General features: G+C 30.2%; 1 protein-coding gene across 1 annotated transcript; it reads right to left on the reverse strand.

Annotated features, from left to right (window-relative positions):
- Positions 1-446: 446 nt before the first annotated feature.
- Positions 447-4,987, reverse strand: LOC109341113 (IQ domain-containing protein IQM6-like). The gene is made up of 8 exons (XM_019578934.1): positions 4,575-4,987; positions 3,673-3,787; positions 3,350-3,415; positions 3,183-3,271; positions 3,007-3,094; positions 2,225-2,455; positions 1,707-1,808; positions 447-1,615 (listed from the first exon to the last, which is right to left on the reverse strand). Exons 1-8 carry the CDS (start codon positions 4,877-4,879, stop codon positions 878-880), a joined length of 1,734 nt encoding a protein of 577 aa, XP_019434479.1. The 5' UTR covers positions 4,880-4,987; the 3' UTR covers positions 447-877.
- Between the last annotated feature and the right edge of the window lie 11,175 nt (positions 4,988-16,162).

Consider the following 16,162-nt stretch of genomic DNA (forward strand, 5'->3'; position numbering starts at 1 on the left):
TTCGTTCCCGATTCAGGAGATTTCTGAACTGCTGGAATCGAACAACGTATTTTAAAAATATCATTATATCATATAAGGTAAAAAAATAAAAGAAATGTTATGTGATTTATTATTATCATTATTTCCATTATTTTAGTTCCGTTAATGTTAATTATTTTCATTATTTCAATATAGTTAAAGTTGAATTATTTTCATTACTTCGTCATGTTCATTGTACTAATCTTTTATCAAGTTTTTCTACATAACTTATTTTAGTTTGTGTTATACAATTATGCATATGATTTATGTTTTAAATTGTAGAGCCTAAATGTTAGTTAAAATGAATGTAATTGAAATAAATAATTGACGCTTTATGGAATACAATTTGACATGTGATATATTTTTTTTAAAGAAATATAAACAATCATTAAAACCGAACCAAACCAAAACGTTCATGTTCGGTTTCTACAAAAAAAATCAACATTAACCAAATGATGCCCTTCTATTCGGTTCGGTTCTCAAATTGCACAAAAAAACCGAACCGTTACAATCCTAATTTCATCTTGTCTATGCCACCACATACTATCATCAAAAGAGTACATAAGTTGAAGGATAGCACACAAGGTGGCCATAATCCCCACAGAAAGTTGTTGCATAACTAAACTTGATTAGATTCTCTCTTCTCACCTAGAACTCTAACATGCAATTCTTTTGTTCCTGGTTAACCACAGGACCTACCAAAACTATATATGTATTAAAGAATGGCAGCAAAAGTATTGCAAAGAAATCCTAATTTCTTCTCTACCTCAAGGACCTTCTCAACAGAAGTAATATCCCTTAATTAGCACTTCATTCTATGTATTATATTGGTCCTATGTAAATATGTATGATAGTGATTTCATAGACTAGTTGCTTCAGGTGGTACTTCTTTATGAAGGGTTTGAGCATTGGATGAAGGAATTGGAAAAGCAACATGTGGGCTGAAGCGAGATAACAGTGGTATCAGAGGTGGAGCAGTTGTTCTTGTCCTCGGAGATAAATTTTGCTGCTCTAGAATTATAAACTGAAGCTCGGGAGGGTAGTCTCTCATGCAACCGATTCGAGGACCCGCACCAGTTGTCCATTTGGTAGTTAAGTGATAGGCCAATTGATATGACTTCATTCTATTGTGTGAATCTATCCTCTTCATTAGTTTTTCTTTCGGAATGGGATTCTCATTTTCTTCTTCATGATTTTCGAGAAACAAGTTTGATTTCGAAACCATGAATTCCTCCTCATCAATAGGGGATCCTTCTGCTGTCTCATAACCACTATCTGACATAAAATCTGGAGAATAAAATTGGCAACTTGGAGGATGTGCTTGTCCAAAAATGTCCAACACATTGTCTCTTTTCGGTATTTCAAGCCTAGATAATTTTGCCACTAGTTCTCTGGACAACATTGGCAAGGGTGTATCATAATTTGACACAACATTATTAGAAGCCTCATTTGTCATGTCAAGTTGATCATGGGCTAATGTGCTGGAACTTTCAATTTCAACATTTGGAGGTAATTTGGCCACTGAAGGGTTGCCTCTGAAGAGAGGATCCTTGTTCGTTTTCATTATATCTTCTTCATCATCCACCCTTGGGCTTTTCTGCATATAATGAAAATGACAATTACCGTCTAGGAAGAATTCGAGGAGGGAAAGAGATGTGATCTTATTCTGCATCAAAGTTATATTTTACCTTTACTTCTGAAAGATCCACATTATTCTCCTTAAGAAATGACATGAGTTCTTGGAAATTTTCTTCTGTAGGGAGATAATGCCCACTGTGAGGCCAAACTGCCTTTAGAGTTGAAAAAGACTATTGTCACTATCCAGGAAAAAGGCCAAAGAAAGCAAAGGAATACAATGTATGGATCTATTATGCAAATTTTGGGCCTATCTCCTTTCATACCTTTACGGTGATTCAAATTACAGACCGTATCACGTGATGCGGTCACAATATTGCGATTGCGGTGACTGTCGTAATTGCATCACACCACAATTACAGTGTAACACTAAGTCACAAAAGGATGCAACAACATCAGGTTGCAGTGCAATCACATCGGACCACAATTGGACCCCACCTTGTCGCATTTGGGCCGCATCAAGTTTAAAAATATTTTTTTAGTCACACAACAATTCACGCTGCAATGGTCACAATGAGTGCAATCACATTAACCGCATTTGCGACTGCAATCGTAATTTAAAACAATGTACCTTAAGATAACCGTCCTCCACCACTAATCTACCAGCAGACAATGTGGCTCCACCTGCGAGGAAACTTGAATGTTGAAATGTTCCCTTGTTCTTCTTCCCAACATAAAAAGTCTTGGATGTGCTGAGTACAAAAATCCACTTTGCATCTTCTGTTGTGTGAACTTGTATCCCACTATGCTTGTAGAAAAGCCTCTCATTCTCAATAACTACTTCATAAGCCTTTCTTTCTATCTGCAAAAAGAAACAACTTTAAAAATTAGGATAATTTGCTAAAGGTTTTAAAAAGTGATGCTTCAAAGTGATTTTGGCATGTTTGTGATAAGCTGAAAAATTTAGCTTCTGCTAAAAGCTGAATTCTATTTTTTTCCCCTTAAAATGTAAATGTTTTTTATTAAAAGCTCAACCAAACAAGCATATAAATGTCAGAAGTGATTTCTCTTATCAAAATTTGCTTTTGAAAGAAGAAACACTTAAACAAACAGACCCTTACTATAACTTGTTGCTTCACAATTAAACTATCTTATAGCTTTGTGTTTTTAACTTTTTTTATAACCAACAAATGTCGCTCCTAGAAGTCGAACTTTTGACCTTCGGCCTAATACGATACATGGTTATCCAGTGGGGCCTTCCACCAACCAACATCTCGCTGGGCTCTGTTTTTAACTAAATTTAGTTTAACAAAATTTCGTCTGCTCATAAATTAACCACCCTTCTTCCTCCTATCTGAGTTAGAAAGAAAGAAAAAAGGATCTGTTGAAGGGTAGAAGAAAAAGAAAACTCACTGGGCCAAGATACTTGATGCATTGCTGTTGAAGCTGTGGTCTAGGACATCTCTCAGAACTAACTTCCCTGCCTTCCCCAATATCAAGCCTATACGTGTAAATTCACAAACATTCATTAGTCTGATTGAAAATTACTTGTCTAAATGAGATAAATTTTCTTTTACTTTCAATCATACCAATAGAAGAAAGGTTGATTGCTGTCACAGTGGAGCCATTTGACATAATAAAATTGAAGGTTATGGCCATAGCGATGACGAGGATCAATCTGTCGAATTCGACAACCAGTTAGAGAAACTATTAGTTTAATTTAACTAACTCATATCACTTTAGTTATGAGACTTACAGCCTCTAGCCAGTGCCTCAAAGCAAGTTTACGTGCCTTCCTATCCTTAGATAGACCCTTTCCAACCTATTAAACACAGAAAAAGTAAATTATCAGTCTTTCAACTTTAAAAACTACATTACATTGTTTCAAATTGCGGACCACGTCATGTGATGCGGCCGCAACAGTTACAGCAATCACGTCACATTACAATTACAGTGTGATACTGAATCATAATGATGTGACCGCATTGCATTGCGAAACAATTGAATTGCATCACAATGCGACTGCAACACAATTTGAATCACTGCCACAATATATTATAATATATCATGAGAACTTACCTTTGCAGCTCTTTTTCTTGCCCTAGACCAACGTGAAATGGCAGTCTCTGGTTTCTCAATGTCAAAAAATGATATAGAACTGCGCTTTAGTTCAGCAAAATCCAAGGCCCTCCACCTAAAAGAGTTTTATATTACATTCAATTTAATAACATAAAGAAGATTATGAACACCTTCATATTTTATTGAAAAATAGAAAAACCTACATGCATGTAAATAAGGAATACTGATTTTTGTTCCCTTCTTTTTCACTGACAGTTTCTATGAGATCATTCCAATTTCCAAGTAAGGATTCTTTCTTTTGACAAGTAAAAGTTTATTAATAAATAAATAGAAAAACCTAAGGATTCTTACAATTACTCTAAATAACCTTTCTTGTTAACATACAAGTTCTAGTAGGGTATATCAGGAAGAGAGAGAAGAATTTAGAGTCATTTCATAAGTGTATTTTATGACTTCTCTTCTATGTAATCCAAAAACTAACTCACAAATAAATCCTTAAGGTTTATCATGAGACTTACCTCCCCTAATGATTTAAAATTACAATGACGGTCATTGTTTCAAATCGTAAATTACATCATGTGACCACAATATTATGATTGTAGTGATTGACGCATCCACATATCCACATCAACTGTGAAACCTCAAAAATTATAATGATATGATCGTATTGGGCCGCAACACAACACATTTAGGCCATGTTAGATCATATTAGGTTGCATCATACAACATCAAATTAAAAAATAATAATCTGCATTATAACAGTCAACTCCAATTTTTGACTATAATCACAATTTAAAACAAAGAAGGATTGTGTAATTTTACATAGAAGGATTAAATAAATAAAATGGTTAAACTTTTTAAAATGAATTCCAACTTTTTATTTACCAAGTATTGAAACTCACCATCTCTGCTCTGCAAGAACAGCACAATCTGCAAGCTGCCTTCTTATGCGAAAACTTTTGTAAACTTTCTGCAACCTCAGTGCAGCTTGGTCTCTCTGACTCAATGGCTCTGACAATGGTGAACTATACAAGTTGTCTGACAAATTACTATGTGATCTAGACAAATGTTCATAACTTTCTCTATTCTTTGTCCTCACTGATGGAATACCAAATAACTCATTTTCCATTTCTGCTGTTGGAGTTTTAAAAGACACCATTGTCTCCAACTCCCTCCCATTAAGGTTAACTGATCCTTGAAGCATCATCTTTCACTTCTTTATGGCTTATTCTAACTCATCAATAATGAAACTAACTCAGTCGTGACAATGCTTTGTATCTTTATGCCCCCAGTTGATACATCTCTAGTGAAACTCATCAAAATTAGAAAGTGTGCAACATAAGGCTTTCATCATTTAATAAATGTATCTTCAAGTAACCAAATCTTAATCAACACAAATAATGGAGTTTATGCAGTTAATTAGACAAGCAATCAAATCGAATGAGGTCTTAGTCTAATAGTGTAAGACACACTAAATACTTGGGTATCGAAACAAAATAAAAAATTAAAAGTTCGATTTTTGGGAGAAACAGTCACGTATTTTAAAAGAAAAGATTAGTTTCTTATCTTTAGGGTGAGAGATACCCTTTCTAAACAAAAGGACAAAAGAAGAAAGTTAAAAGGAAATAATAAAAAGTAAGAAGGCTTGTAAGGTATGCTTATTGTTATGTTACATGGTGGAGACACTAGGATCAGTCTTCAAATCTTCACCTATAAAGGCTAAGAAAATCTTCATGGTCATGGACTCTTTCAAGTAAAGAATCCTCTGGAGAGATAAGTTCTTGCTTTCCCTTTTATACTTAAGGATAAAAGTATCACCATATTATATTTAAATGATAAAAGTGTTATATTATCAGGCAGAGAAGACTTTCATGTCTTAACCTTATTGGCCCTAAGTGGAAAGAGGAAGACATTGATGCAAGATGGAACTAAATTCCAATTCCTTTTATTTTCATTTACAAAAAATCTACAGAGAGAATAGCAGAAGGCACAGTTTGATAAAATTACTGGTCTCATGAGCAGATTTTTTTGTCTAAACGTTTTTGGATATTCCCATGAAACTGCAGATTTACAGAATGATATAGAAAAGAATTTCTCAGTTGGTTCAAACAAATGGAATAGCTACAAGGACTCATCAGCAAGAAATTGAAGAGAAAAATATCTAATGCACAAGTTTCATACCATTTTTTACAGTATAAATTTGTCATTAATTATGAATTTGTATATCATTAACTAGGTGGGGGGAAAACATGCAAGAAAAAAATAGTATGAGACATTAGTTTTTGCACTTGTAAATATCACATATATGAATGTTAAGAAAAATATATGAAACATCATCTTATACAACACAAGAAGAATAATTGATTTGTCATGTAACCCAAAACTATTGTAACAAGATTGCAAATTTTCACTTATTATCACCAAAAAGCATTCTCGCAAGTCACTTCAATGTTTTAACCACCATAACACCGACCAAGCTTTAATGAGGTCGAATACATGAATAAAAAAACATATAACCCGAACAACTTCATCATACTTTATCATTAACAGTCCAGTTTTAACATATTTGGGCTAACATTAATTATAATAATGCTAATATCAATGTATTTTCTCATGGTAGAGAAATCCAACGAGGGCATGAAGGAGCATACCTTAACAAACAAAGAGTCGTAAGGAGGGAGAATAAAAAAGAGAAGCAAAGAAGGAAACTCAGAAAAGAAGTATTACAAATAGAAGGTGTAAGAGATGGCAAATAATGTGGGGAAGAGAAGGATCGGATGAGGGACAAATAGAGAATTAATTATAGGGTGATAGCTAAACGAGTTTCTCATTTGTAATGCTTAATGATCCATGCAATAAGTTGGTTCATAATGCTTAACGGATTATAAACTTCTGTATTCCAACTTTGGCATTACTTTCCCGTCATAATAGTCAATCTAGTGCATGAAAGTAGGGTGAACAATTTAGTCATTAATTTTTTTATATCATAATACCTTCTAGTCATTAATAACATTTAACGTGACAATAATATAATTGCATATTAAAAGAGTTATTGTATTTGAAATGTTAATTGTGGAGTTTAACCTTGTCATTTAAGTCTTTGTTTACATAACTTCCAAACTAGTAATCTTCCAAAGAAATTTATCACCAAATTTGTCACGAAGTTACACAATCTATTAACAATATTTTAATAAAGAGACTAATTTATGACAAATTTAATCTTTGGGAGATTGTAAAGACCTAATTTTATCTGGAATTTTTTTTATAATTTTTAAAAAAATTATAAAATAATAAACATGATAAGCTGAAAAGGGCATTTTGCTCATGGTTTTATAGAGTCAAATAAAAATTTTTCTCATTTAAAAGTATTATAATACTTTTTGGACTTTTATAAAGTCACTTAATGAAGTTTTGTCCAAAATGAGTATTCTGGTAATTTTGAGGCTAAATGAAGTATTCTTTATCACCACAAATTTTGTAACTATTCTTTGCACCTTTGTAAAAATATGTTTATGACAAAAAAAATACATTTAGTATGTATCAAAACTAATTTTTTATTCATTCTTATAGCAATGCTAAACATTTGGCTACCAACAATTTAGTTTTAATTAAATAATCGGTATGAATACATCATTTTGTCCATCCCATGTAAAGAATTTAAAAAAATTATAAAAACATGACCATATTGAAATTAAAAAAATTATATAATTAATAATTACATACTTCATTTCATATAATAATTATAATAATTACTGAAATTTGTAATAGAAAAATTGCAATTTGGTAATAAATCAGTTATACAAAACAATCACTTCAAATTAAATAAATTTGATGTCAACTTAATTTAGTAACATAATTACAATAATCTATACTAATATATACAGAGAAAACTTAAAACAACTACCCATATAATATTTTATATTTTCCTATTTTATCTTTTATAACTTTTATTTTATGTTTATCTATACCAACAATAATAAACATAAAATAACTATCCATAAAGTATTTTATGTTTTCATATTTTAACTTTTATATCTTCTAATTTAATATTTCTATAAATTTCAATAATCTATATCTATATTATACTTTATAGCAGTGTTGTGAAACCCGAGCCGGACGTCAAATCGGCAGAGGTCCTGTATTAGGTTTAACCGGTTTAAACGGTTAAACCGTCCGGTCTGACCGGGTGATTTCTACATAATTAATAATTTTTATTTATAAATATATAGTTATATATAAATATAAAAGTTTATATAATTAATAATTATGTATGATTACATTTAAATAATATCTCTTTATCTTTTTTCGACCGTAGTAAAACAAAATATTAGAACATTGTCCCATTTTTTTTATTTTTAAGTGAGCCGTCCGGTTTACTTCCCGGGTTAATCTGGTTTAACCGGGTTTAACATGGTCGGACCGGATTTTTTCCGGTTCAAAGCGATTCAACTCTCATTCGGTTAGACAGCAAATCAGAGCCGTTTCAAGTCTGGTCAGACCGGTCGGACCGTCCGGTCCGGTTCTAACAACACTGCTTTATAGTTTATACTATTAATAAAATTAAAACAAATAATAACCACCATCATGACATAATTTTTATATTTCAAATTTATCATTTATAACATCTCTCATTAATAACTAATATAATCTTCCACATATTACTTGAATTGATTTCATTTTTTATATTAATATATCATTAATCTTCCATACATTGTCTTATTTATATTTTCACTCTATTGAATTCATATATTGCATTTTTATATTTATATTATTTTTTCTTAAATAGTATTATATAAAGATGTTACATCATATATTAAAAAAATATGAATGCAGGTCAATTGACACAGAGTGTTGGTCGAAATAAATTAAGGATAATAATTCATATTTCAATACATTTTTTCCTTATTTCTCTCCCTTTTCATTTTTAAATAGATAAAAAAAAAGGCATTCAAACAGTTTAATATACAATTATTGACATATTAGCGATGGAAACCAATTTTTCAACATGTATCAATTTCCCCTATAAATAAAGGGGAAAACCATATCACAGAACACATAGAAAAACAATAGAAAAGTTTCTCGGCTTCCATATGAAGTTATTTCTCCAGAGTCACACAATCTTTTTTTTGTCGTGCCTCAGTTAGCGTGCCATCTCCCATGTTGGCCCTTAACACACTAACCGACGTAGTCTTCTGTATCGCACCATCTCTGCTTCAATCAATTTCTAAAAATCATTTCCTCATTCTCCATTGTGTGAGGTACAGTTCAGTCCCTTTATTTATTTTTCTTTTTTTCTCTTCTTTTTATAAGAGTAAATATTTCTCTGGATCTATCATGTTTTTTAATCCTATCAAGTTGTGAGCATATTTGTTATCCTACTTTTTATATCTACCATAACTTTTGATTGCTTGAAAAAAATATTTAAGTTAAAATTATTATTATTAAATATTTTTCTGTTAATCATATACTTTTTACAAAAGAGTGAGACAACGAATATACATATACCCTACCAAGTCAGTCCTGAATAGTTTCAAATTAGGATTTTACTCTAATGTTTTTTACATTGAATCACGTTAGCCCTTAGTTTTCCCCTAAAGGATTAAGACCAAAATATGGTAATAGTGGAACAAGAATTTGTAAAGATAACCTATACCTATTCTTGTTAGACGATTAACCCATTTTGGTATTTAACTCCCTGTCAGCTTGAAACAAATGATAAGTATCGCCGTTGTAATTTGCAGATTGGCGCTCCATGAAATCACGCATCTGGAGGGGATCTAAGGCAGTAGTTGTTAGATAATACCTGATGATAGGTGAAATATAAATGATAAGTATCACCATTGTATTAAATATATAATATCTATCTTAATTAGAAATTATGAATTTCTAACCGTAGTTCCAATGAATATTGATTTCTTGAACTTAAATCCAGGGCATTGCCGAGTTCCACCTCAAAGACACCAGTTGTTGGATAATCATGGGCTCGAAATGCATATTCTAGTTCGTAAACTGTTAGTATAATAACATTCCATTTTAGAAAATATGCAAGGGCTCATGAAAAGCTATTAGTTAGGAGTGTTGATCGACATTTTGTAGTGCCAATAACTCCAACCCAATATATGCATCTTTCAAAAGTAGGTAGCATAAAAGGTTACTTCTGTCTCCATGATAATCGTTTGGTCTCAATCCTTTGGGAGAAAACTCTAAGTTAAGGTAGAATAAGAAACACAAAACAAAACAGCAAAACAACATCACTTTAATACGTGTTTAATTCTTAAAAAAGATAACAAAAATATGTTGTTTTTTTAAATCGGCAAAAAAAGTATTTCAAAATGACATTGTCTAAATGACGTGTCAAAATGCCAACCAGAACAAAACATGTGTGGTCATGTCACCACTTAACGTCCCACATAGGCAAATTTGTTAAAGTTAAAAATGGATAAGGGCGGAAGGACTAACATGGTTTTCACATTGAAAATATTGAGGACTAAAATGATAATTTAAAATTATTAGGGACTAACTTGGTAAAGTCGAAAAATATAAGGGAATGAAATGAATATTTATGCTTTTTATAATTATAATAATTTTATAGTAATTACTCATTTCAGTCATCAAGTTGTTCGACATTACCAAATTAGTCTCTAATAAATTTAAATTATCATTTTAGTCCTTTTTGCAACGTATAACCACATGAGTCATTCTGCATTCCCTCGTCTATTAATTAATAAAGTTGATCATGTGGTATGTTAAGTGATGACATAACCACACTTATACAATTCTTGTTGCAATGTTGTATAGGTCATCAACACGACATCGTTTCTATTAATATTTTGTTGATTTCTTAAAACAAAACCAAGTCTTTTTATTTTTAAATTAAACATTTAGACAAAATAACGTCATTTTCTTTAATTTTTTAAGAAAAAATTAAATACAAAACAACACCGTTTTGTATAGTCTTCAACCTTAAAGAAATGACAATCTTCTTCACTCGTTTTCCCCTAATTACATATCACAAATCCCTATCCTGGTATTATGATTGAGTGATGAAATCTCTTCCATAATCGATGAAAAGCAATGGTGATGTGAGCATGCATTGCAATCCTGATGTGAGATGTATTCCAACTCTAGTATAACTAATAGGTTGTAATGTAGAAGATTTTCTCCTCCAATGTGCCATTATAAAAGGATTGTTGTTGTATACACATAAAAAATTCCGATGATCCCAAATAAATAGTTCTATGAATGTTCATATTTTAAGGTTAGTATTGTTCAGTGCTTTCCGGTTTTTACTCATCACTATTTTTGACATTTGATTAATTTGTAGGAGGGAAATAAATATTTTTTTTTGAATGTTTTTATGTGGGTTAAAGATTAGGAAGGGATTCAAGCATTGAAGGAATAACATGTGATAGACAATGCAATGGACATGAGTGAGTTGCAAACTGATGAGAAATAAACTCTAATTATGACAAAAGAACATGTCAAATGGTAAGAGTTGTAGTGTTAGGCACTGTATTGTGTTTTATTCGCTAATTGTTTTATATGGATGTGTATTTTGAAGTAGAAGTTATTTGAAGATGTTGTTGTTTAAGGGTAGTTGGTGAAAGTCATGTTTATGTATTCAAAAGTGATTATGAAATGAAATTATGGTACTTTTTGTTCAAGTTTTGAGGTTGTTATATCACTAGCGACCTTAATGATGTAAATGAAACCCCAATGAGGTATCATATATGAAGCAAATATTGTATCCAATACAATATTTCTATCAAAATGAAAGACTTCAACAAACATGTTATATGTACCCATTACAATAGTTCCATAAAAAAAGAGTTCAACAAAATAATAGACATGAACCAAACAAATATTATAAACTATTTTAAACCATATTTAATATTTTAAAATATGCATATTTAATGTTTTAACAGAACAAGATGAAAAAATGGATAATATTAAACACAAAGTAACACAAAAATCCACCCATCAACTACGAATTTGGGAATAGGAACAGAACTTTTCAATGGGAAGATATTGTAAGGAATAGAAATGAAATATTTGTTGAAGTTTAATGGAAGAGGAACATGGATGAAGAATGATCGAGTTTAAGGAAACAAGGACAAAGTGAATTGTTTTTGGCAGCATAACGTAGAAAATGACACGCTAATCCACATTATTTTCTAATTATTTATTTTTTCTAAAATAAATAAATAAAATGATATCAATTTGTTATAAAAATTTGTAAAAACATATTAATTGGAAGCGAAGTCCTGTTAATGACCCATACAACATTCCAACAGGGATTGTACATGAGTAGCCATATCATCAGTAGCATGTCACGTGATCAACTCTATTAATGTTAATAGACGAGTGAAGACGGAAAAACTAACATGGTACTACGTTGCAAAAATTGGGACGAAATTGTAATTTAAATTTATAAGGGACTAACTTGTTAACATCGAAAAACTTAAAGCAATAAATGAGTAATTACTCATAATTTAATAGTCTATACTACTATATAAAGGTAAAACATTACAGTAATTAAGTAATTGAACAAATATAATTTATTTATTCCGATTTTTTCTATATTCTATATGAATACATACTAATTGGTGGCTTCAAAATTGCACATGAAATGTTATAATTTCAATTCTGCTATTTAATTGCTGTATGTTATATTGTCAATGCTCCATCAATTTGGCATATTCCATGTATTTCATAATGCCTTACTAATTTTGTGCATACAATTTAGTGCTAAGAAAAGATATTAGTAATTACCATACATCATTCACCAATCTCTTATAGGTTTCTCCCATTTTCCAATTTCAGTTTTTTTACACGTTGCCAATAATTTGCCGATATGTCAATTTATCTTTTGTTTTTCCTTAAAGACTCAATGGATGAGTTTGAAGGTAATATGTTTGTTTTACTATTCTACCAATATCTTTCGTGAAGTTGAAATGTGTGTACTGATTATAATTTGTTTATTTGTAACTTTATGTTGCGATATTATCATCTTCTATAATTTTTTATAGTTAGATCGATGTAATTTGTTATAAATTAGACGTAATATTTTGCCACATTTATCTCCTACATAACAATATTTGATTTTGTAAATAATTTCTAGCATATAAAACTATTCCATCACAAATATTAAGAATACGGGTTAACTAGTATGACAATATCCGTCCACGTGCTAGTAATAATAATAATACTATCAAATATAACTATAATAAATAATATCAATTCAATTAATACTTAATTAGAAAGTATAATTAATAAATTATTATGATAGACGTTTTTAGAAAATATCATTTTTAATAATAAATAATGTTTTCTTTAAATAATAAAATAATATCATTATCACTAATTTCTTAAATTAAAACAATAAATGCAAATGGACGGTTGTGATGACATTTCTTTTACCCATATCGTCTTTGAATGATTGTGACATGTTACTTATAATTGATTTATTAAAAAATAAGAATCTTTCCATATAACAAACAATTTTCCAAAATAACAATAAAATATTTTTTAAATAATGAATAATGACTACAAAATAAATAAAATATGAATATATATTAACTAATATTAAAAAATATAAAAAATTAATAATCACATTAAGGATGGATGAAGATTCGAGAATGTTCACTTCTTTATCTCAACTCATCTTTTCAATGATCACATTGTGCATCTTTTGTTCCCCGAAAGAAATAAAACACACTCAACTAACAAACATTTGTCTATTGAGGACTATGTAGAGTTGTTTCCCCATTATTCATGGAGATACGTAAGAGCAAGATATAATCTTGTTAAAGACATATTAAAAAAAATAAGTTTTTCCTTTATATATAAGTATTAAATATTTAAAAAACTTTAAGATATTAATTAGTCTATGCAATTAGTCACAATATCATCTTAGTATAGGTGAATGACATGCTAACATCTTCTTCGATCCATAATTGACTCCCAAATCTACATATCTAACTGAAACTAGTGCATTTTGAAATTGGTCACAAAGACATTTTTCTATGTTTTGAACTAAAAAACATAACGATGACTCCAATAAGTCGTTTAATCAATGTTCAATTGAAGAACATGATATGACAATTAATATTAATTAATAATTTAATTAAAAATATTACAAAACCCTACTATTAATAAGAGCTAGAAAATCAAAAGGAAGGGAAGACAACCAACAAAAAAATCAATATAAAAACAAAGGAGGAAACAATGTAGAGAACTTTTTCCTCGGGATTCGTCCATTTGTCTTTTCCATTGTCATTGTCATTTTTCACTATATTCCTTATCGGCTAGCTTGTCCCTCTACAGAATCCACATTGCCGCCACAATTTGACACGCGTCAAGAAATTGCTGACCATTCGTCACATTTATTTTCATTATTTTCCTTGTTGTTCACCCGTGTCCCCAGCAAACTATGCAACTGCCACTTATTGGCATGTGTCATGATATTACTGACCAACTAGTGGACAAGGGCTAAAGTGTCATAAATTGGTTAGCTAACACGCACCACCGACCAAAAAACAAGGATTTCCATACCACTGACTTGCTAATCATTATGTATCGTCGTTGCCTCTGTCACACAAATTTTCTTGCCATCCAATTTCATTATGCCATATGTTCACATCAGTGCCATCAAAACAAGTCCAACCATAATAAGTCACGTAGATATCGTTATAATTGTTTTTTTATTTTATTTAATTCATGTTAATTTATTATTATTTTTTATCTCTTTTCTATTTGATTTAAAACAATAATTAATTAACATATTATTAGAATTTTCAATAATTTATTTTTTATTTAGAAATATTAAGTAATAATAATTATGCTATTATTATAATTTATTAAATAACTAAATTAACAATTAAATCAATATTTAAGTATTTATAAGAAAATATTTTAAATATATTATTTTAAAAGATTTAAGAGGAAAGCCATGATTGGGGCCTTATATTTCTTCTAGACTCAGGTTGAGAAACAATCGTCATCGTTAGTTTTTTCTTTGCCATTTCCACGACAAAGGGATGGCTAATGTCATCTATTTTCTCTTTACCATATAAATTATTACTCAAAAATGTCTAATTATTGAATTTAAAAATTAGTTTGGGTATTTAATAGTAAGACCACAACTGATGTCATATCTTAATTCCTTCTCCGAGTTGAGAAGTAGTTACAATCATTAATCTTGTCTTTGTTATCTCTCGAAACGAAAAGACAATTCATGATCAATTTTGCCTCTTTACTATTAATTCCCTTATAGGAATCAAAATTAGTCCCTTGTACATAATTAATAAAATTAATATGAATTTAATAGTAAGGTCATGACTCATGTCGTATCTTAATTCTTTCTCCAAGTTGAGAAGTAATAGAAATCATTAGCATCGTCTCTACCATCTTTTGATAGATGAAAACAATTATCAACCAATGTTGTCTCTTTGCTATTAATCTATTTCGATTATTGAAAATAAGTCCATTATAAAGAAATAATATTATTACATATTCTTTTAAAAAAATTGAAAATTGGAAGAATGATCCCAATTGATATTGCCTTTTTCCTTTCTATTCAGGTTGAGAAGTTGTATTGGTCATTAGTAATGTCTCTATCATCTCCCGAATTAGGGAGGAAGGTCTATGCCCTGCTTCTTATATTCCGACCTTCATTAATAAATATAAAACCAATTTATAAATTAATTATCAACCCATAACTACATAGTCTTGATTTCCTATTGCATGTAGAAATACGTAAGGACAATATATACTTTTTGTCAAACACTCTAATAAAAATAAACTAATTTGCTTCAATAAATAAATAAGCAAGTTTAAAGTAAAATTAGTTCTATGCAGTTAGCGATGATACCATTTTAATATCGATAAACAAAGTATTAATTTCTTCCTCGATTTGTAATCAACTCTGGAGCATAGAACTCTAGTTCGCTGACCATATTTTTCAAAAATTAAACATAAAAGAGAGTTTTTTATAGTTTAACCATAAAAAGTACTAACAACTTCAAATCATTTGGAAGATGCTGAAATTTCATTTCTCCATCGTCTTAAGTCATGAAATCAATGATAAAAAAAATTGGTTTGCCATAAAAACTAATATGGTCACAAATTTTATTGGCGGACTAAGTAGGTATCAAGTTTAATCATTTAGAGACAATATGGTGACAAATTTATTTGAAGGACTAATTTGTTGGCAAATATGACCTTTGGGGATAATTTGGTGAGAAATGTTTTTAGTGGACTATATTGGTGGCAACTATATTCTTTGGAGAGCTAATCTCATGACAAATTTCTTGAGAGGGCTATCTATGTTTGAAAATGCAAGCATGTATTATTGAGCAGATTGTATATGTGAGCATGCATCACATGGATTTTTATGAAGAAAAAGATTGACAACAAAGATTGTAGATAAAGTTCAAGGACAAGCTTGAAGACATGGACAAAACAACAAACAACAAAGTCAAAGTCAAGG

This window comes from Lupinus angustifolius, unplaced genomic scaffold (assembly GCF_001865875.1).
Source record: "Lupinus angustifolius cultivar Tanjil unplaced genomic scaffold, LupAngTanjil_v1.0 Scaffold_370, whole genome shotgun sequence".
Lineage (NCBI taxonomy): Eukaryota > Viridiplantae > Streptophyta > Magnoliopsida > Fabales > Fabaceae > Lupinus > Lupinus angustifolius.

Bases quoted from the DNA above. Each gene is read 5' to 3' on its own strand.
- LOC109341113 (XM_019578934.1), bottom strand. From the start codon at position 4,879: ATGATGCTTCAAGGATCAGTTAACCTTAATGGGAGGGAGTTGGAGACA. The intron at 3,095-3,182 runs GTATGATTGAAA...TTACACGTATAG, and splicing joins AATCAACCTTTCTTCTATTG to GCTTGATATTGGGGAAGGCA. The intron at 2,456-3,006 runs GTGAGTTTTCTT...TTCTTTTTGCAG, and splicing joins GCATCAAGTATCTTGGCCCA to ATAGAAAGAAAGGCTTATGA.